General features: G+C 42.7%; 3 protein-coding genes across 5 annotated transcripts; 2 read left to right on the top strand and 1 right to left on the bottom strand.

Moving 5' to 3' along the window:
- Window positions 1-941: 941 nt before the first annotated feature.
- Window positions 942-12,425, top strand: LOC311029050 (uncharacterized protein). Its single transcript, XM_084033923.1, has 3 exons — window positions 942-1,320; window positions 9,173-9,637; window positions 11,744-12,425. The coding sequence occupies exons 2-3, from the start codon at window positions 9,187-9,189 to the stop codon at window positions 11,785-11,787; spliced, it is 495 nt and encodes a 164-aa protein (XP_083890049.1). The 5' UTR covers window positions 942-1,320; window positions 9,173-9,186; the 3' UTR covers window positions 11,788-12,425.
- On the bottom strand, window positions 6,894-13,645 carry LOC311029111 (uncharacterized protein). 3 transcript variants are annotated; one of them, XM_084034051.1, is made up of 3 exons: window positions 13,506-13,645; window positions 11,725-11,783; window positions 6,894-7,572 (listed from the first exon to the last, which is right to left on the bottom strand). In XM_084034051.1, exons 1-3 carry the CDS (start codon window positions 13,628-13,630, stop codon window positions 7,523-7,525), a joined length of 234 nt encoding a protein of 77 aa, XP_083890177.1. In that variant the 5' UTR covers window positions 13,631-13,645; the 3' UTR covers window positions 6,894-7,522. The 3 variants fall into 3 exon arrangements, 1 of the variants encoding a protein (XP_083890177.1); XR_014598856.1 differs by lacking the exons at window positions 11,725-11,783; window positions 13,506-13,645 and adding an exon at window positions 9,140-9,311; XR_014598855.1 differs by lacking the exons at window positions 6,894-7,572; window positions 13,506-13,645 and adding an exon at window positions 10,712-11,535 and having other exon boundaries at window positions 11,725-11,848.
- Window positions 12,148-20,576, top strand: LOC311015259 (uncharacterized protein; the record flags this gene model as incomplete). The annotated part of the gene is made up of 3 exons (XM_084012388.1): window positions 12,148-12,157; window positions 13,049-13,333; window positions 17,203-20,576. 3 exons carry the CDS (start codon window positions 12,148-12,150, stop codon window positions 18,678-18,680), a joined length of 1,773 nt encoding a protein of 590 aa, XP_083868514.1. The 3' UTR covers window positions 18,681-20,576.
- Window positions 20,577-20,862: the final 286 nt, after the last annotated feature.

Below are 20,862 nucleotides of genomic sequence, written 5' to 3'. Positions count from 1 at the left end.
AGTTCTGTGGACGCAAATACCAGAATGGATGCTACAAGAGACAAGCGTAGACCTAGAAATATGGAACATCAAGAGAAGAAATAAAACAGCTGACCTAGTACAGGAATGTTATAACTACACAGAGGGAAAGTATGGGGAATATGTGCACATAGATGGATCAAAAGAGCCGGAAACAGGAGCAACAGGTGCAGCAGTGGTGGTTCCCAGTCATCATATCAAGATATCAAAAAGAACATCAGACCACCTAAGCATATACGCAGTGGAGCTATGCACAATATTAATGGCAATAGACTGGGTGGAGGACAGAGTGGACAAGAAGACAGTCATATGCAGTGATTCAGTTTCATCACTCTTAAGCATAAAAAACAGGTCAGCGAAAACACACCAGGAATTATTATATGAAGTACCGTTAAAAACATCCAGATTAACACAACAGGGGAGGGAAATAACGTTCATGTGGGTGCCAGCTCACTTGGGGATACAAGGAAACGAAAAAGCAGACAAATCTGCTAAGGAGGCAGTAAAGAAAGAGGAGGTGGAAGTGAAAGTAAAATTATCAAAAGCAGAGGGGAAAAGTTTAATATGGAAGGAAATAATCAATCAATGGAACCAGTATTGGAAGAGCCAGGAAAAAGGGAGACATTTATATAAATTACAGGGAGTAGTAGGAGGGATGGGGGGGTATGGAGACAATAGAACAGAACAGGTAATAATGAGGAGATTAAGAATAGGGCATACCAAACTGAACAGCACACTTAATATCATGGGGAAGCATGCAAATGGTCTGTGTAATTGTGGGGAGAGGGAAACAGTTGAACACGTGGTGATGGATTGTCCTGGATATGAAAGGGAGAGGGAGAGGATGAATAGAGGGTTGCAGAAGGTAGGAGTGAGGGAAATACATTTTAACAGTATAATAGAATGTGGAAAAATCGAGGGAAGGGAGGAGAATCATAATAAGATACCTAGTAGCAACTGGGTTAATTAAAAGGATGTAGAAGAGGAGGAATGGGAGGAGTAAAGTCCAGCAGATGGCGGTAAATGCAACTCTAAGGATGCCGACTGCCATTAAACTCCAAAGAAGCAAACGATAACCCGACCCAGAATGCATCTGTGTCCCACACACCGTCCTCAGTACGGAACAGAGTGCTCACACTGGCCAGACAAGCCGGCCTTTAGGCTCCATCGTGGCTGGAGGTCCGGAGGGTGTAGGGGGAGCGCGTCCTGAGAGACAACGGTCATCGCACGAGCCCGAGGAAACCCCGCCGGACGCCTTCACGGACTTCCACAGACCGGACTCGCTCCGTGAAGCGGTCTCAGGTAAGAGCGTTTGTCTGGGCAGAGACCGGACAGCTGCCGTGCGTGTTGAAAGAATCCCTCTCGGTGTGTGACGTTTACCGGACCGCCGAGTCCCGTTCCATGTGGTTGAGACCACCTCGGTCATGAAGGGCTCTTAACCCGCTACGCTGTTTTTGTGCCGCGGCCGACGAACCCGGGTTCGTTCTCCGGGCTTCTGGGTGATAAAGGACAGCTGTTGTATGTTCCAGCCAGGTTTCCCTCCTGCTGTCTTCTTTCCTCTTCCTTTGTTCCGTCTCCGCGGGCTCGTCCGCCATCTTGCCCTGCTGCTCCTCCCCTCTCCTTTTTTTTTTTTAACTGAACCTTTATTATATCAGAAAGTGGTGGTGTAGGGACACATGCCAGAACAGGTGCACCATTGTTTCTGGAGATATATTCCACAAAAAGGACAGTTAACACACACACTTAAACCTGAGGAGATACTGCTTATCAGGATAATACCTATGTATGATTTGGAAAGAGACTTCTCCTACTTTATTCATAAGGAGGTATTTGTAAGATGGTTCCAGGTATTTCACCAATTCAGGTTGTCAACAAAGTTGGACCAATAAGGAACAACATTACTGGTAACCTCTCTCTAGAATAAAGAGTGAATGTTAGGACGATTATTATTCCTCGTTGTGGTAACGAAACATATATTACCAACGGAGGTCCACTTAGGGTCCAAAGCTGGTAAACAGTCCAATTTTCCAGTCCTTTTTAAGAGAGTTAAAATACCAGATGGGATGGCATCCATAACAATTGCAAACTCTTTTGGGCTGATTGGAAAGCCGAAAGTGTGAAGGAATTCAGAATAATTCATCAGTGTTCCGTTATCATTTAATAGTTGGGATACTAGAATTAGTTATTACTGAACCAAGGTTTCTAAAATAAAGATTTGTTCTTGAACTTAATAAACCGATTATTCCAGATGTAGCATCAATGTGGTGAGAAATTATGTTTGTAGATTAACGACCATGCTAAGAGCATTTGTTTGTGGAATTTAGATATAATTTTTTTTTATAACTTTCTTTATTGGAAGCAATTCCACAGGTAGCAACACATCAGTACAGCGTGACATAGAGGACTTCCATTCCAACATTTTCCCCCATTTTTTTTACCCCTCCCACAATCCCGACCCACTCAAAGGTGAACAGTTCTATGAGTCCAATAACATGTAAACAGTACAGAGTACATACAACAAATACATGAATAAGGAAAATGATAAGGTAGGCAAGTAAATGAAATTAAAATGTTAAAAAAAAAAAAAAAACTCAACAATAATTCAATAAAATAAATGAAATTAAAATAAATAAATAGGGGGGGGGGGGGGGGGGGCTCAGTCGTCACAATCAGGCAGAGTAGTCAAAGATTCAATATGATTTAAGAGAGGTTTCCAAGTCTTTTCAAAATGACCTAAGGAACCATTGAGGGAAAATCTAAGCTTTTCAAGTTTAATGGACAGTAGCACTTCTTTCACCCACCTACTATGAGATGGAGGTTGAGGGTGTTTCCAATTAAGAAGTATGAGTCGCCTATTATAATCCCTTAATTATAATTAAGATATAATTAAGGGATTTTTTTTTCTATTTTATAATCACACACATATTCTCGACCTCCAACCTTGGACAATGGAACCTTTTGGGTTTGGGGGAGGTAGAGAGCCTTTTTCAACACTTTCTAATATTACTTCAATTAGAAAGGGAGCTAAATCTCGAGTAAAAGCCTGATAAAACTCTGCAGAGAGGTCATCAACTCCAGGAGATTTGTTAGTTTTACAATGTTCAATAGGGAATGTGATTTCCTACAAGGATAATGGGTCATCACTAGAGTTGTCACGATACCAACATTTTGGTACCGGTACCTGTACCAACGTGTGTTTTCGGTACTTTTCAAAGTGAATGCAAAAAATGTCATTACTGACTTTATTTTAATAGAAAATCTTAGAACAATAACATATTAATCAGCAAATAAAATAAAATACCACAAAGACAAGCTTTTCTAATGCACACAATTTAAAAAATATTAAAATATAAATACAATAATATAATATGAAATATAATAATATAAATAAACCAGCTCTTTTTTTTTTTCTTCCAGAGCTACTTTTGTTAAGAGTGAAGGGGGATGGCGCTTGCTTTTAGCACTGAATGTGGCTTTTTTTCATGAGTAAATGACCTGTCGTTCCCTGAGCTCAGTGTGCAGGTCTGGGGGCTTGTCCTTTTAAGGCGGTCCCGCAGTTAGCTATGCATGTTTTTAAACACCGTTTACACAGTGGTGCATTGACGTTAACTGCCTCGCCTTGAGCATTTGTTTTAAGCTAAAGTACTGCCATATCGCACTTTGCAGCGCTGGTTTGTCCGCAAGTTGCGGCGTGGTGACGGTTGCAGCAGCCATTCTCCTCTCCGTGCTTCGCTCGCGCTCGCGCTCTCGCTCGCGCTCTCGCTCGCGCTCTCGCTCTCTCCAAGCTTTACTCCTGCTCCGTTTGTTGCTCCAGTCCACGCTGTTCGCTAACTTGCTAGCTGTTTCCTCCGGCTTGCTTGCTTTTTCTTTTTATCTCCCCAAGCTGCGGCTCGCTCCTCGTCCTCTCAACTGTAGTTACAACGCGGTGACGTCAAGTGGCGAGTTCGTCACGCTGTTGCGGGCGCTGCCGGCAGCGCTGCAAGTACCGGTCCCGTCCAAATGCAATATAGTACCGTTTTAAATGCCTCAGCACCCCGGTTCCAAATTAGTACCGGTATACTGTGCAACCCTAGTCATCACAGACTTTCCTATCATCTTCAGAGATTGGTCGGATGGTAAGAAATGTAGTGGTTGATTGATGGCAATATTTTGATTTGTATAAATTTCGACAGAAGTATGAACAGAAAACAGCTATGCTCTTCGGATTATCAGTTACAGTATCGTTAATATTAAATTGCTGGATTAAATTGAACTTCCCGTGATATTTGATGGATATTTAAGGACATTCTTAGTAGAGTGTGATGCATCATGTCCATTTAAGGCGGGTCCACACCGGACCGACTGCCCGACTCGCGTCGGTAAATGAAGCCTGGCTACTTAATATGGCCGACTGGAACAACGACATGGGCGGTTCACACCAACGGAACTACAGCCGACGCCATACGTTCCGCGCTTGCGCGAGATGTAATGTCTCCAAAACAACAGGCGGCGCTAATCTGTATTGTGGGCCAAAAAACACACAAACCGGAAGTAGGCGGTCCTCTCTAGACCACCTTCTTGGATTCCACTGGTTATCTGGTATGTTTACCATCGTCACTTCCGGGCTTCACTGATTCGCTAGTCAAGCTGCTAGCCTCCACCAATCAGAATGGTAAAAGAGTGACCGACTTGCTTGGTGGATTATACATTTGAATCGGCTGAAATGAACGCCGACGGGGGCCGATTCGAGCGACCACACCAAGCAGACTCATGTCACGGACGCCGACTCTCTCAAAGACGCCGATTTTCGGTCCGGTGTGGACTCGCCTTTAAATGAACCCACTAAGCCGTACTCAATTGTAGCCGTCGAAGGCTTAATGGCATTTCTCCTGTCTCCACTTGCAGCGCTGGTATAGGAGAGGTTCTAAATGCACCACAACATATTCTCAGACATTTAGCCTGCATTCTGTCAAGTTCTTAGAGTGATGTCTTTGATGTTGGTAAGAACACAAAGCATCCAGAGTCAAAAACTGATCTTATCAGTGTAATATACATTTTAAGGGACATCGCAGAACCTCCACAGTTGTACCCTGATAAACACTTTAAAACATTAATACCCTTTTGCACTTCCCATCTTCTGAATGTGCTCCTTAAAGGAAAACATCACCGCATTTCCATACTGAACTATGTTCTGCTCTGATCTTAGACGAGGTGATACATACCTCCCATTCCTCTGTGTGTGCACTCAATGGCTCTTGCCCACACTCCGTGCAGCGCTAATTTGCTAGCATGTAGCTTGTCCCAGTATATTCCTTAGGCTCCAAAGGGGGTGAAGTTAGAAGCGACCAAGCACTTCCACGTTGTCCCTATTTAAATACGGTTACGTGAGTAGTTACACGACCCAAGTTTGGTTACACAAAATGAAACATGCCAATTTTTCTAAGCGGATAACAAGGATAACTATATGGTATGGCGGAACACCACCGCATTTCGGCAAATTGACGGCGTGCGGGTCACGTAGGTTCTATTGACGGAAGTAAGAGGGGGAGCGGAGTGATGATATTACTGCGCCGACGTCGAAGTGCTTCCCGTTGTTATTCCACCATACATTATATAGTTATCCTTGTTATCCGCTTAGAAAAATTGGCATGTTTCATTTTGTGTAACCAAACTTGGGTCGTGTAACTACTAGGGTTGGGCATCGAGATCCGGTTCCAAATAGGAACCGGTTCCTAACCTCCGGTTCCGGAACCGTTAAGCAGCTGTTGGAATTGCGATCCTTTTTTTCGGTTCTTAAACGTCCGCACTAGTTTGTTTGTTTTACTCCGCCCGCACTAGTTTGTTTGTATTACTCCGCCCGGCGTGCGGAGACTCCACGATAGAACGATCAGTAACGAGTAGTCTAACGCGCTACTATTGCCAAACCAGTAGTCAGATTAGAGTTACTTATCCAAACACACGGCGCGTTACTATTTTTGTCAGTAAAAAAAAGATCTGCTTTCTTCGTGCGTCTCGGGGGTGGAGTAGGTTAGCCGACACCTTCACGGACGGTCGCGTGTGGTCGGCTATACCGGCAGAAACGTAAACAATGGAGGGGGAGAGATACGCATTTTCCAGATGGAAATACAAGCATTATTTCGACTTCATCTCAGCAAAAGATGGCAACATAAAGGTTCGTTGTACACTCTGTGTTAACAACAAAGTGTTGTCTACTTTCAAGAATACAACCTCAAACTTGAAAAAACATTTAGAGTCACAGCATGGCACGACCACATTAAACGAGCAGGTCCCGCCCGGTGACGGTGAAAAGGCTCAGCGTGTGAATAAACAAGACGAGTTCTGGATTTCACGGAGCTCCTGCTAACTCAGTCTGCTGAAATGCGAGCGGAGTCTCTCTTGAGTGTTTAGTGGAGAAATGTCTCGCTGCTTGCTGGCCCCGCCCCCTCCCTTCGTCATCACGCCGCTCATACTTTAGGACTGTGCTCATTTGTTTCATAAAACCAATCCTTGCTGCTCTAATGCCGGTTCATAAAATGTTCATTCATGATGTTACTGCCATTACAATATGCAAACAATTATTTAAGTTAAGTGAAGTCAAAAGTACTACTTTTCAAAGTAACTGTGGCAACACTGGACCTGTTGACCTGCACCTCAAAGAATCGGAATCGAGAATCGTTTAGAACAGGGATCGAAACAGAGGATCGGAATCGGGATCGGAATCGGTAAAATCCAAACGATGCCCAACCCTAGTAACTACTCACGTAACCGTATTTAAATAGGGACAACGTGGAAGTGCTTGGTCGCTTCTAACTTCACCCCCTTTGGATCCTGAGGAATATACTGGGACTAGCTACATGCTAGCAAATTAGCGCTGCGAGGAGTGTGCGCAAGAGCCATTGAGTGCACGCACAGAGGAGAGGGAGGTATGTATCACCTCGTCTAAGATCAGAGCAGAACATAGTTCAGTATGGAAATGCGGTGGTGTTTTCCTTTAAATGTTAACTTGACATCAAACCACACTCCCAGGTACCTAATGGTATTAACTTGCTTTAAGGATTGGTCATATAGCTTGAGCTCTAACGTAGGATTAGCTCTTTTCTTTGAAAAGCATATGAATTGAGTCTTCTCCACAGATGAATAAAAACCCCATTCGAATGCTCATTTTTCTTCTTTGTTGATAGCTAGGTGCATTTTTGCTGTAATGTTTTCAATATAGCGTCCTCTTATCCACAACGCTCCATCATCAGCATATAATGCTCGCATTTTTGACAATATGCTACAGCAGGCTGGTTCCATGTTTTATGTGATGTTCCAGAAATTAAACAAGATAGAAATGCGATGTTTCCATTCCTCAAAGATTTAAATCCCTAAAACCATGGACTCACAGTATTAGACTAAGTTTGAATGTATTTATTTGGAGACGGTGGGCTCTCGTTTCACTGATAGGATTTCTATGCTTTGGTTGATACTGTCACTCATGAACTAAGATCACTTTCTTGATGAACACAGAAGTCCACCTTCGAGTTCAAACTGAGCGAGGTTCTCCATCCAACACGTGACAACATCTGGCGGCATCTGTAAAAACAAAAAAACAATGTGACTCCTCTTGGTTTGTATACTCTTTGTCTGAACACACATGCTTTGTCTGCATGATGCTATGCAGTCGTCGTAGACCAACTGTTCATTGATTGTGGTGTTATTAATCTTTGATATCACTAAAGTTTACTGTATTGTCTTTAAAGGGATGCTGTCTGTGGTTATTGCTGTAACAACTGGTTGTGAGGGTCAGAGCTCGGACTATCCTTCACTGTTCATCCCTTGAGTGTAAAGTAGGTCGTAAATACTGGCATTCTGAGTGAACATCCTACTTGAGACTAGATCAACGGTTGGGTTGTGGCAACGTGGCATCATGACTTTTTGTAAATATACACGCCATTTCCTGTGGCGTGTTATCTGTACGCATTTCGAGCTATCCGTGTGTATGTGTACTAGGGTTGGGCGGTATGACGGTATTATACCGTGTGACGGTATAAAAGTGTCTACCGGTAGAGATTTTGCAATACGGTTTATACCGGAGAAAGCGCAGATGTCTGCGGCATCGCTCTGAGTCACTGTAATTACACCGCCTTGACACACGGGGCACTGCGGGCATTGCAGCAGACTGCTTGCGTGGTTGCATGAGCACAACGAAGAAGAAACAGCTTTACCTGAGTAACAACAATCATGGCGGAGGCGGAGAGTGAACGTCACAAGGAAATGGAGGCAGCGCGACCCAGCCATGACAAAGAGGAGGAACTCATTCCGAAAAAGGGCGCTACGTCTGTTGTGTGGAACTTTTTCGGATTTAGAAAATCCGGCAACGAACAAAAAGTGATACTGCAGCTGCAGCTGCTGCTGCTGCAGGTGGAAACACCAGTAACCTTTTCGTTAAAACATGCGAAGCAGTATTATGAGTCTTTCGCCAAAGGCACCCTGTATGACAATAATCGATGGAGGGAGATAACGGAGGCCATCACGACGCATACTTTTTCTCATTTGTTATTTTTATTTCTTATTAAGATGGAGCTCTGAGTTTACATTTGCACACACTATAGCTTAAGTTAAAGCTGGAGTTCAAATGTTTACCAGACATTTGCACATTCTTTGTGCTTGGCTTATTATTTATTATATTATTATACTTTCTTTAAAATAATGTTATGCTGCTGTGAGAAAATTAAAATAAAAGAGGAAAATGATCAAATGCGACAGTATGGTTATTTTTAAGCCATTAATTGAATTTACAGGGGTACAAACCATACTGTGATATATACCGTTACCGTGATATGAAATTATTCATACCGTGATATAAGATTTTGCTCATACCGCCCAACCGTAATGTGTACGTTCTGAGCATAACGACCCATCACATCCGCGTGTTTGTAAACGCCCTTTAGGGTTAGGGTTCGGCGTTGATAAACAAATGAAAAGGCGATTGTGCGTAGTGATAACACGCCATAGTGGCAAACGAGTTGGCATGTCATACATACGCCACTTCATGAGATCAGTCCCAGGGTGGTGCCCTGTGTTTGTAACTGTGCACGGGAGTTTAAGAGGGAATGAGGGCCGAATACACATTGTATGTACAGGTGGCTCTTTTACTAACATATCTCTGTGTGTTGTTACTGTTTTCCTGCAGACGTCCAGCAGCTGATGGCATGTAAAGAAGAGGTTCCCTTTGAGCAGCAGGACTGGGGCTCCAGTCTGGACCAGGAGGATCCAGAGCCCCCACACATCAAAGAGGAACAGGAGGAAGTCTGGATCAGTCAGGAGGGAGAGCAGCTTCAAGGACTGGAGGAGGCTGATATCAAGTTCCCAGTCACTCTTGTCATTGTGAAGAGTGAAGAAGATGAAGATGAAGAGAAGCCTCAGTTCTCAGGGCTGGCTTCAGCTGCAGCCAGCAGCTCAACTGAACACATGAAAACAGAAGCTGGTGAAGAGGACTGTGGAGGACCGGAACCACAACCAGATACTGATGGCATGACTGAAGACTCATGTGAGACTGATGACAGTAATGATTGGCAGGAGACCAGAGAACCTCAGTCAGGTCTAAAGGCTTGGACCGATGATGAAGTCTCTGACCGTGATTCTAGATGTAGTCCTGGTGAGAAACCATTCAGATGCTCCAAATATGGGGGAACATTTGACCATAGAGGAAATCTGAGTCACATGAGAATTCACACAGGAGAGAAACCTTTCAGCTGCTCAGTTTGTCAGAAATCTTTTGCAGAAAGAGGAAATTTAAAGAGTCACATGAGAACTCATACGGGAGAGAAACCATTCAGCTGCTCAGTTTGCAAGACATCTTTTACACAGAGTGGAAGTTTAAGGAAACACATGAAAACTCATACAGGAGAGAAAACTTTCAGCTGCTCAGTTTGTAAGAAATCTTTTGCAGAAAGAGGAAATTTAACGAGTCACATGAAAACTCATACAGGAGAGAAAACTTTCTGCTGTTCAGTTTGTCAGAAATGTTTTTCACAGAGTGGAATTTTAAGGACACACATGAGAACTCATACAGGAGAGAAACCTTTCAGCTGCTCAGTTTGTAAGAAATTGTTCTCGCAGAGTGGAAGTTTAAGGATACACATGAAAACTCACACAGGAGAGAAAACTTTCAGCTGCTCAGTTTGTAAGAAATTGTTCTCGCAGAGTGGAAGTTTAAGGATACACATGAGAACTCACACAGGAGAGAAACCTCTCAGCTGCTCAGAATGTGGTAAATGTTTCACTTTCATTCCACAGCTGAAGCGACACATGAGAACTCATACAGGATAGACCGTAACCCAAAGCTAGTAATAGTGGAACTTAGCTAGGAGTCTCCATGTGGAGAAGACACGTGTAAATGTTCTTCGTATTGACTTCAAGAGGAGGTGGAGCTGAAGAACAAGAGAGACAACTTTCAGCTGCTCAGTTTGTAAGAAATCTAGATGAAGGGGAAACTTGAAAATTGTAGAAATATTTTAAATTATATCATTTATAAACAGTCAAAACTCATAAAAAAAAACACAAAAAGTCAATGTGTAAGTGAGTTTATTTGCAGTTTGACAGTCCTGTCGTTCTGGTTTGTGTACAGAATAGAGGTGTCAATCTTTGGCTTCAATTCAAGGACAATTTTTTTTTTTGGGGGGGGGGGGGGGGGGGACGGGGACGATACAATTTGATTCAGTAACTTGTAACCAAAATTCTATATCCATGAAATAAACATGCAGTAATGCGAGGGAGACTATAACATATAACATATAAATATATTTATTCCATAAAAAAGTAGTCCTGCATAATATTTTATGCTGGATACAAAAATGTAATGCTCAGTTATTTTTAACATTTTTCAGTAGACTACATGCTGGCAGGGGAGAGTGTGTCTTAAACATATTAAAACATTAATCACAAGTAAGAATCACGATTCATACGATTAAATGCATTTATATCGATTATTGGTGAAGCCAAAACGATTCATTCTTTTTATTTATTTTAGCAAATCGATTTAGTTGAATCGGTAGGACTGACAATCGATTCGATTAATCGAATGAATCGTTACACCTCTAGTACAGAACCTTCATCACATGCAAAAATGACCTTTTGCTCATGTTAAAAATGTGGTTTCTACAAAGGGTGAGTCAAATGTACATGGCCCCAGATTCTGTAAAATCATTCACGTGTACAAGTTCTTAACACAACAAAAATCCACGGATGTTATGTTTGGCCGCTTTCTAAGGATGAGCTCGTTTTCTACATAAACTCTCAGTAATATCTAATAACTCTCCCAGATGCCATGGTGAATCGTAGTATCGGAGCTCCATTGATGATGGCTTTGTAGAGTCGGCAGGCACACACGTAACTCATGAGTTTACATACTCACAGTTGATTGAACTAATTTAGAACTGCTGTTCTGGAACCGAAAACTGAGAGTTGCCCATCTCAGAGTTGGTCAACTCAGAGTTCAGGGTTAGGTTCAGAGTTGGTTGAGCCTGCTTTCTGGAACGGGCCCCAGGTAAGAAACTGTCCAGAAACATCAATGTTGTTTTAGCTTGTTTATTCTGCCCCCTAGTGACCAAAATACATTAATTCAGGTTTCAAACAAATGATTTACTTCCGATAGTTTAAGTTTTGTCGCTGAGCTCAACTAAAATAAAAAAGTAAAACAAAAAGTCTGATGTGAACTAACAGAAAACATAATGGTGGACTCACCGATGTTGTCTTTGCCCAGAGCCACCAGAGAGAGGAAGAGGACGTCCCGATACAAACTCCTGAGGAGGAGAGAGTCGAGGTTACTGCCCTCCTTCATGTACCTGCACCTCCTTACAACACTCACTCAACTGTCTGAGTTCTTACTTTCAGTCAAAGACACTCAAATACAACAAGACGAATCCCTTCAATGTAAATGTAAGCCTCTGGGGATGGGTCGATCGAAATTATAGTTTGAATTGTGCCATGAATTTCACATGTTTGTGGTTTTTAAAGATAATTTTTCATGCAAACAAAACTATGATTCATTGTGAAAAAGTTAGATAATGGTAGGTTTTGTGTGAGGCCGCTTTGTAAACTACAGCTAGTCATCCGTCAGTTTGAGCCGGCGATTCCTCGTCTTCTCATCGGACGGGAACCGAAAGCATGAACAGCCGTACCTGCTGGAACATTCAGCTGTGAGAGAGGGTGATGACGTGACGTCACATACGCCACGTGGAGTCTTTCTCATTGTGTTTTCTCTACAGCCTTAAACTGAACGATTGCAGAATAAATGGTCAAACTGTTGACGTGAGAAATTATTTAAATCCACAAACAACATATTTCTTAATCGGGGCTATCACGACTGGGACCAGCAAATAATTATATTATCTGCATTAAGACCCGTACTACGGAAGCCCTAAACGGTCATGCATACATATATTTTATTTCCTCCGTTTTCTCGTGATAACGAGATAATTTCCCTCCGTTTTCTCGTGATAACGAGATAATTTCCCTCCGTTTTCCCGTGATAACGAGATCATTTTGAAGTTCCGGGATCAATAAATCAGAAGTGAAACGTTTTTCAAACACAAATGATGCCTCTGTCTCACCGTAATATCATAGACTACGAGCTACAAGCACCAAAACCCCGATTTTTTTACATAAATAAGCCGTCCTGCGAGCTTAACGGAGAACATTGATCTCCATGCGCAACCGGCAGCCGGGCGAGTGCGCAGGGACCGTCTGCAAATTGCGTGACAATCAATAACTCCACTGTTATACAGTAGGCCTATAGAGACTCCAAAATCACTACACACATCAAGGGTCTCTTTATGGTCAGTTCGTCTGTGAATATCTTTCCAACTTTACCGAATTTGAAATCTCGCCTATCACGTTTCATTTGTTATCTCGTTATCACGGGAAAACAGAGGGAAATTATCTCGTTATCACGGGAAAACGGATGAAAATGATCTCGTTATCACGAGAAAACGGATGAAATAAAATGTATGTATGCATGGCCGTTTAGGGCTTCCGTAGGCCTACCATACAGTTGTTACGATCTCAGAGGTCCCATGGCAGTCTACCGGAAGGGGCGGGACTTCGCGGCAGGAGATCCGAGTTGAACATTCCAAGCGTGCCGGGCCGAGGAAGCGGACCGTCCTCAGTACGGAACGGAGCGCTCACACTGGCCAGACGAGCCGGACTTTAGGCTCCATCGTGGCTGGAGGTCCGGAGGGTGTAGGGGGAGCGCGTCCTGAGAGACAACGGTCATCGCACGAGCCCGAGGAAACCCCGCCGGACGCCTTCACGGACTTCCACAGACCGGACTCGCTCCGTGAAGCGGTCTCAGGTAAGAGTGTTTGTCTGGGCAGAGAACGGACAGCTGCCGTGCGTGTTGAAAGAATCCCTCTCGGTGTGTGACGTTTACCGGACCGCCGAGTCCCGTTCCATGTGGTTGAGACCACCTCGGTCATGAAGGGCTCTTAACCCGCTACGCTGTTTTTGTGCCGCGGCCGACGAACCCGGGTTCGTTCTCCGGGCTTCTGGGTGATAAAGGACAGCTGTTGTATGTTCCAGGCAGCCAGGTTTCCCTCCTGCTGTCTTCTTTCCTCTTCCTTTGTTCCGTCTCAGCGGGCTCGTCCGCCATCTTGCCCTGCTGCTCCTCTCCTTTTTTTTTTTTTTTTAACCGAACCTTTATTATTTCAGAAAGTGGTGGTGTAGGGACACATTGCCAGAACAGGTGCACCGTTGTTTCTGGAGATATTCCACAAAAAGGACAGTTAACACACACACTTAAACCTGAGGAGATATTACTTAGCAGGATAATACCTATGTATGATTCTGAAAGAAACTTCTCCTCGTAAGGAGGTATTTGTAAGGAAGGTTCCAGGTATTTCCCCAATTCAGGTTGTCAACAAAGTTGGACCAAGAGGCAGGGCAGCCCTGCCGGATGCCTCTTTGCAGCTCAAATCTCTGCGATGTCCCATTCTTTATTCGGATAGAGCTATTGCCTTTGGAGTACATTGTTTTAACAGCTTTATGGAAAAAATCCCCAAAAACAAATTTCTCAATAGTTTGAAATATGAAGTTATGTTCTACTGTGTCAAAGGCTTTCTAGAAGTCCAAGAAAAAGATATAAGGATTTATAGGCTTTAAGGATTGGTCATATAGCTTGAGCTCTAACGTAGGATTAGCTCTTTTCTTTGAAAAGCATATGAATTGAGTCTTCTCCACAGATGAATAAAAACCCCATTCGAATGCTCATTTTTCTTCTTTGTTGATAGCTAGGTGCATTTTTGCTGTAATGTTTTCAATATAGCGTCCTCTTATCCACAACGCTCCATCATCGGCATATAATGCTCGCATTTTTGACAATATGCTACAGCAGGCTGGTTCCATGTTTTATGTGATGTTCCAGAAATTAAACAAGATAGAAATGCGATGTTTCCGTTCCTCAATCAAAGATTTAAATCCCTAAAACCGTGGACTCTCAGTATTAGACTAAGTTTGAATGTATTTATTTGGAGACGGTGGGCTCTCGTTTCACTGATAGGATTTCTATGCTTTGGTTGATACTGTCACTCGTGAACTCGGATCAGTTTCTTGATGAACACAGAAGTCCACCTTCGAGTTCAAACTGGGCGAGGTTCTCCATCCAACATCTGGCGGCATCTGTAAAAAAAACAAAACAAAAAAAACACAAAGTGACTCCTTGGTTTGTATACTCTTTGTCTGAACACACATGCTTTGTCTGCATGATGCTATTGCAGTCGTCATAGACCAACTGTTCATTGATTGTGGTGTTATTAATCTTTGATATCACTAAAGTTTACTGTATTGTCTTTAAAGGGATGCTGTCTGTGGTTATTGCTGTAACAACTGGTTGTGAGGGTCAGAGCTCGGCCTATCCTTCACTGTTCACTCAGAATGCCAGTATTTACGACCTACTTTACACTCATGGGATGAACATCCTACTTGAGACTAGAACAACGGTCGGGTTGTGGGTAGGGATGCATGATATTATCGGCACGGTCTCGGCCGACATTGACATTAAAACGTATTATCGGATAACACGCCGATATATTAAACTGATAAATAAAGACGGCTGCTTCCTTGATTGAATCAGATTAAATGCCCGAGGGCGCGAGGATTGCGTGCGCATCGCAACGCGACACCTACTTCAACTTGCAGCAGAGGGAGGGAGAAGTTTAAAATGTCAGTGGTGTGTGTTTTCCAACGTAACATTGTGCCCCATTATGTATGCCAGGGTTATTCGTTAGTTTTGAATGAGGGCCGGTTGATTGCCCGATTCGGCCCGATTGTCTTTTGTACATATAATACTACACACGCATGGCTTGATGTTGTTTTGAAGGAGTGCCTTCTGCATATATTTCTAGTCAACACTCGACCTGCATCAGTGCATGTGAATACGAGCGGATCTGTGCGAGCAGGCAGCGCGAGTGCAGCGGATTTTGGAGGGAGACACACAGCCGCATTTTTATTATAAAATACTGGCCCGGTAGCGGTCCGGTTCTGCTCACACCACGAGTCTGAAGAGTGCAGCAGCTTATCAAAATACAATGTCAACTTTCCGAGTTTTCAAAGTAGAAAGCGACATCGTGGTGGTTCAACGAGGCGGACGGTCATCAGAACAACATCAAGCGCGTAAAGTACACAAAGAAGAGCGTAGCGGGGCGCGCGGTGAGGATTGTTGTGGCTGCGCGTCTTGCGGAGCAAGTCTACACTGTGCTGCGCGGAGATGAGAGAGGGCAGCTCATATCGGCCTCTATACGGCCAGCATTTTGTAATGTTTTTTCCCACTAAACGGGCCAGTAAATATTCCTTCGTGGGCCGGATCCGGAAGGAAAAATGACGTGTAAACGGTTGATTTTTCTAAACGGTTATGATTTATTATCCGTGTACCCATTTACACGTGTAGACGTTGACACCCCTAATAGAAATGCACTGTTAAAGTATTTCAGTTAAATGGGTGTGTTCAATAGACGGTGTTGGGCAAGTTTCTTCAAATGCGTAATGCATTATTTATTACTTGTTACTGTCATTTCAAAGTTACATTACAATATTACTGTCTTTGAATTGTAAGGCATTACATTACTTTTGCATTACTTTTTGCCAAAATAAAAGGAAATATGGATTTTTTGTTCTCAATAGATCTTCTTGTGTTCAATGCAGCTCATTACACAGCAGGATGTGATGTTTTTCGCTTCAAAATAAAAGAACGAAAAACGGAAAATGACTCGTATCCCGTTATTCGTTTAAAAAACGGAAAACGAGGAACAGAAAACGTCTCGTTAACTGATATTAGATATTGTGTTCATGAATGGGATTCGGGGATGAAATAACAGGGCCATTTTTCATTCCAGATTTGCCGTACGTCTTTTTTAATGACCCTGAAGGAGCTGTGTTTTGCTGCGAAATTACCTGAAAGCCTACCTGAGACATTTAGGGGAGCTCTAAAACACTGTTCATTAACGCTCTGACAGCTTCTGACGCTCGTGTTTTGAAGTAAACCTACTGTTTTAAACTCGCACCAAAAGCGTTATGACGCGGACATAAAAGCGGTCCAAAACCGTGGGGGAGAATCAGAGCCTCAGCCTCTTCGCTGCCGCCCCTCAGCTGTTGATCCTCGGTGTGCCGGGTCAGCTGCGCTCTGACCGACCTGGAGCCGCTCCGTGAGTCGGTGTCCAGCTCATGGAGCCTGCTAACAGCGCCTAATTAACATAGTGTAGAGTCACACGGACTGGCTTTCACACCCTTCCAAAAGTGGAGCGTATGCCCATCTCGCCATCGTGCATGTAGAGTCAATTGATTTCGGGTTTAAAATGCATTGTAACGCGCGTTACTGAGAGCGTGAGTGTTGGAAAACATTCAAAATGTGACTCGATCTGCCAGACTTGCTGACTGCACTTTAATTGTCCATTCGAAGAACCATCATCCGTTACGAGTTTGTATAAATTTATAGATAGATATCGACATCTGTCATCGGCCAAATGAGTTGTAAAACATCGGCATATCGGATATCGGCAAAAAATCCAATATTGTGCATCCCTAGTTGCGGGTCCCTGGTCCCAGGGTAGTACCCTGTGTTTGTAACTGTGCACAGGGAGTGTACGAGGGAATGGGGGCCGAATACACATTGTATGTACAGGTGGCTGTTTTACTTACATATCTCCGTGTGTTGTTACTGTTTTCCTGCAGACGTCCAGCAGCTGATGGCGTGTAAAGAAGAGGTTCCCTTTGAGCAGCAGGACTGGGGCTCCAGTCTAGACCAGGAGGACCCAGAGCCCCCACAAATCAAAGAGGAACAGGAGGAAGTCTGGATCAGCCAGGAGGGAGAGCAGCTTCAAGGGCTGGAGGAGGCTGATATCAAGTTCCCAGTCACTCTTGTCATTGTGAAGAGTGAAGAAGATGAAGATGAAGAGAAGCCTCAGTTCTCAGGGCTGGCTTCAGCTGCAGCCAGCAGCTCAACTGAACACATGAAAACAGAAGCTGGTGAAGAGGACTGTGGAGGACGGGAACCACAACCAGATACTGATGACATGACTGAAGACTCATGTGAGACTGATGACAGTGAGGTTCTCTGGTCTCCTGCCACTCATCAGTCAGGTGTAAAGGCTTGGAACAATGATGAAGTCCCTGAAAGTGATTCTAGATGTAGTACTGGTGAGAAACCATTCAGATGCTCATTTTGTCAGAAATCTTTTGCAGCCAGAGGAAATTTAAAGAGTCACATGAGAACTCATACAGGAGAGAAACCTTTCAGCTGCTCAGTTTGTCAGAAATGTTTTTCACAGAGTGGAACTTTAAGGAACCACATGAGAACTCATACAGGAGAGAAAACTTTCAGCTGCTCAGTTTGTAAGAAAAGTTTTTCACAGATAGGAACTTTAAGGACACACATGAGAACTCATACAGGAGAGAAAACCTTCAGCTGCTCAGTTTGTCAGAAATGTTTTTCACAGAGTGGAACTTTAAGGATACACATGAGAACTCATACAGGAGAGAAACCTTTCAGCTGCTCAGTTTGTAAGACATCTTTCACACAGAGAGGAAATTTAAGGAAACACATGAAAACTCATATAGGAGAGAAAACTTTCAGCTGCTCAGTTTGTAAGAAATCTTTCACACAGAGAGGACATTTAACAACACACATGATAACTCACACAGTAGAGAAAACTTTCAGCTGCTCAGTTTGTCAGAAATTGTTTTCACTGAATGAACGTTTAAAGAGACACATGAAAACGCATACAGGAGAGAAACCTTTCAGCTGCTCAGTTTGTCAGAAATCTTTTGCAGAAAGAGGAAATTTAACGAGTCACATGAGAACTCATACGGGAGAGAAAACTTTCAGCTGCTCAGTTTGTAAGAAATGTTTTTCACAGAGTGGAATTTTAAGGACACACATGAGAACTCATACAGGAGAGAAACCTTTCAGCTGCTCAGTTTGTAAGAAATTGTTCTCACAGAGTGGAAGTTTAAGGATACACATGAAAACTCATACAGGAGAGAAAACTTTCAGCTGCTCAGTTTGTAAGAAATTGTTCTCACAGAGTGGAGGTTTAAGGATACACATGAGAACTCATACAGGAGAGAGACCTTTCAGCTGCTCAGAATGTGGTAAATGTTTCACTTTCATTCTACAGCTGAAGCGACACATGAGAACTCATACAGGATAGACTGTAACCTAAAGCTAGTAATAGTGGAACTTAGCTAGGAGTTTCCATGTGGAGAAGACACGCGTAAATATTATTCGTATTGACTTCTAGAGCAGGTGGAGCTGAAGAACAAGAGAGAAAACGTTCAGTTGCTCAGTTTGTAATAAATCTAGAGGAAGAGGCGCAAAAGGGAGAACTTGAAAAATGTAAAAATATTTTAAAATATATCATGGCAGAGATCTCTACTGCCCTCAAGTGACCAGAGAGAAAACATGAGGACATGCATTTAATATAGTAAACGATCTTGGACATCCTTTCATACTTTACTTGATGATGATGTGAAGTGTACTATTTGAGATCAGTTTTGACCATAACGGCAAGATGGTGTTCAAACGTACCAGCAGGCCTGGCCCTAACCAATCTGGCGCCATAGGCAAGATTTTAGGTGGCGCCCCCCTTGCATCGGCAGTGTAGTGTATATACTCACAAGAAACCGAATAGCTTTGTCTTTGACCTTTTTTTTTTTTTACTTTAAGAAAGCAAATTCACAATCAGAATAGTTAACAAGATAAAAACGTATGAATAAATGAATACAAAAAATTGAATACATGAAATACAATCATTTTGACAAACATTCATAAATAGCCTTAAGTATAGGATCTAACTAAACACAAAATAAAACGTGTCAACAAGTTGCATAAAATAAATTAAAAATACTATATAAAAAAGGCAACAGGAGGACCACTTGATGCTGCTGCTCATATTCAAAACAGCATTCTCTCTCATGTGATATTGCTTAATTAACATTAATGATGTGCACTTTAACAACTAGGCTTACAACTATCATATATAAAGGGGTGGAAAAGTGACTATTACCAGCAGGGCAAATGTTAGCTAACCAGAAGGCAATACAAATGTAAACAAATGTAATGTTGTAACAAATATTATTTCTATTATTATTGCTTTTTTTTTCTTTTCTTTTTTTACCATTTGTCGCACTGGCGTGGCGCCCCCCAATTGACGGCGCCCTTAGCATTTGCCTATACGGCCTATGCCACGGGCCGGCCTGTGTACTAGTTATAGGATTGCATTTCATTTTGTTTTACAGTTAAATCATAAAGATTTCAGACTGCAACGGGTCCGTCCTGGACACGCCCCATGGTCAGCATAAAAACTGCGTGTTACAGACATACGTAGCTCTTGCCTCCCCGCTCGTGCCGCCTGGCGCTGGCCACCCGGCCTTTGCTCTTGCCCTCTTCATTTTTCATCCTTTTCTTAGTTCCCAACTTTTACTACTTGTATTAGAATAGTTTGTTGATTCTTCATTTTTGAATTTTTAGCTTTTCTTTTTACCCGCAAGAATTTTTGATCACCGCTAACCTGAGGCCACAAGGTTTGGCATATTGACTGGCGCTTATACGTAAGTAACCCAAGGCCGAGCTCAAGGAGAAGACAGCTGTTTAACTAAGACGGATTACGGCAAAGAAGACGCCCGTAACGTAACTACCGCAGATCGGGCCACGGCAAGGAAGATCCCTTCGGGTCTACGTCACCGACGGAAGAGTGACCGCTCGGAGTTTCAGTAAGCCGAGATGAAGCGTCACAAAGTAAGACCGAGTCCGCATTCAACAGTAATGACCGAGTTGCAGGGTGAAACTCAGTATAGCGTCTGGTAATATCTAATATCTGTGAGGCCATTTTATTCCATCATTCATCTTTTCATCTTACTAAGAAGTCCAAATTCTTAGGAAGAACAAACTCGCCTTTATCGCCAAACATGCTAGATGAGCTGTTAATTAATCATATTTCCAGTTATATTTCGGGCGTTGTATTGGTGTTTTGTTTATCACATCTGTTATTGTTTTATACACTTTTGTTTAATCCCTAGTTAATCAATAAATAACCTAATGGCATAAAGTCGTTGTCCGTGGATATTTCTTCTGTGCAGAATACAAATATCCCTATTTCAAGAACATACGATCTAAGGAAATGAGACTGATTTATTAAATATTGATTAATTGTTAATTAATTAATAAATGGTCATTAGTCATTAAAGTGAATTCTATAAAGTTCTGTCTGACCAACAGATGTTGCCCCTTTTACGAGAGCAGGTATTAAAATTGTATATTAATACACATTGATATACATATTTTAATATCATCCTAAGTTTCCTTGCATACACAGTTTACGTAGATACTTAACA

The sequence above is a fragment of the Eutrigla gurnardus genome (assembly GCF_963514095.1).
Source record: "Eutrigla gurnardus genome assembly, chromosome: 1".
Taxonomy (NCBI): domain Eukaryota; kingdom Metazoa; phylum Chordata; class Actinopteri; order Perciformes; family Triglidae; genus Eutrigla; species Eutrigla gurnardus.
The sequence above is the reverse complement of the archived record's forward strand: the minus strand, read 5'-3'. Positions and strand labels throughout refer to the sequence as shown.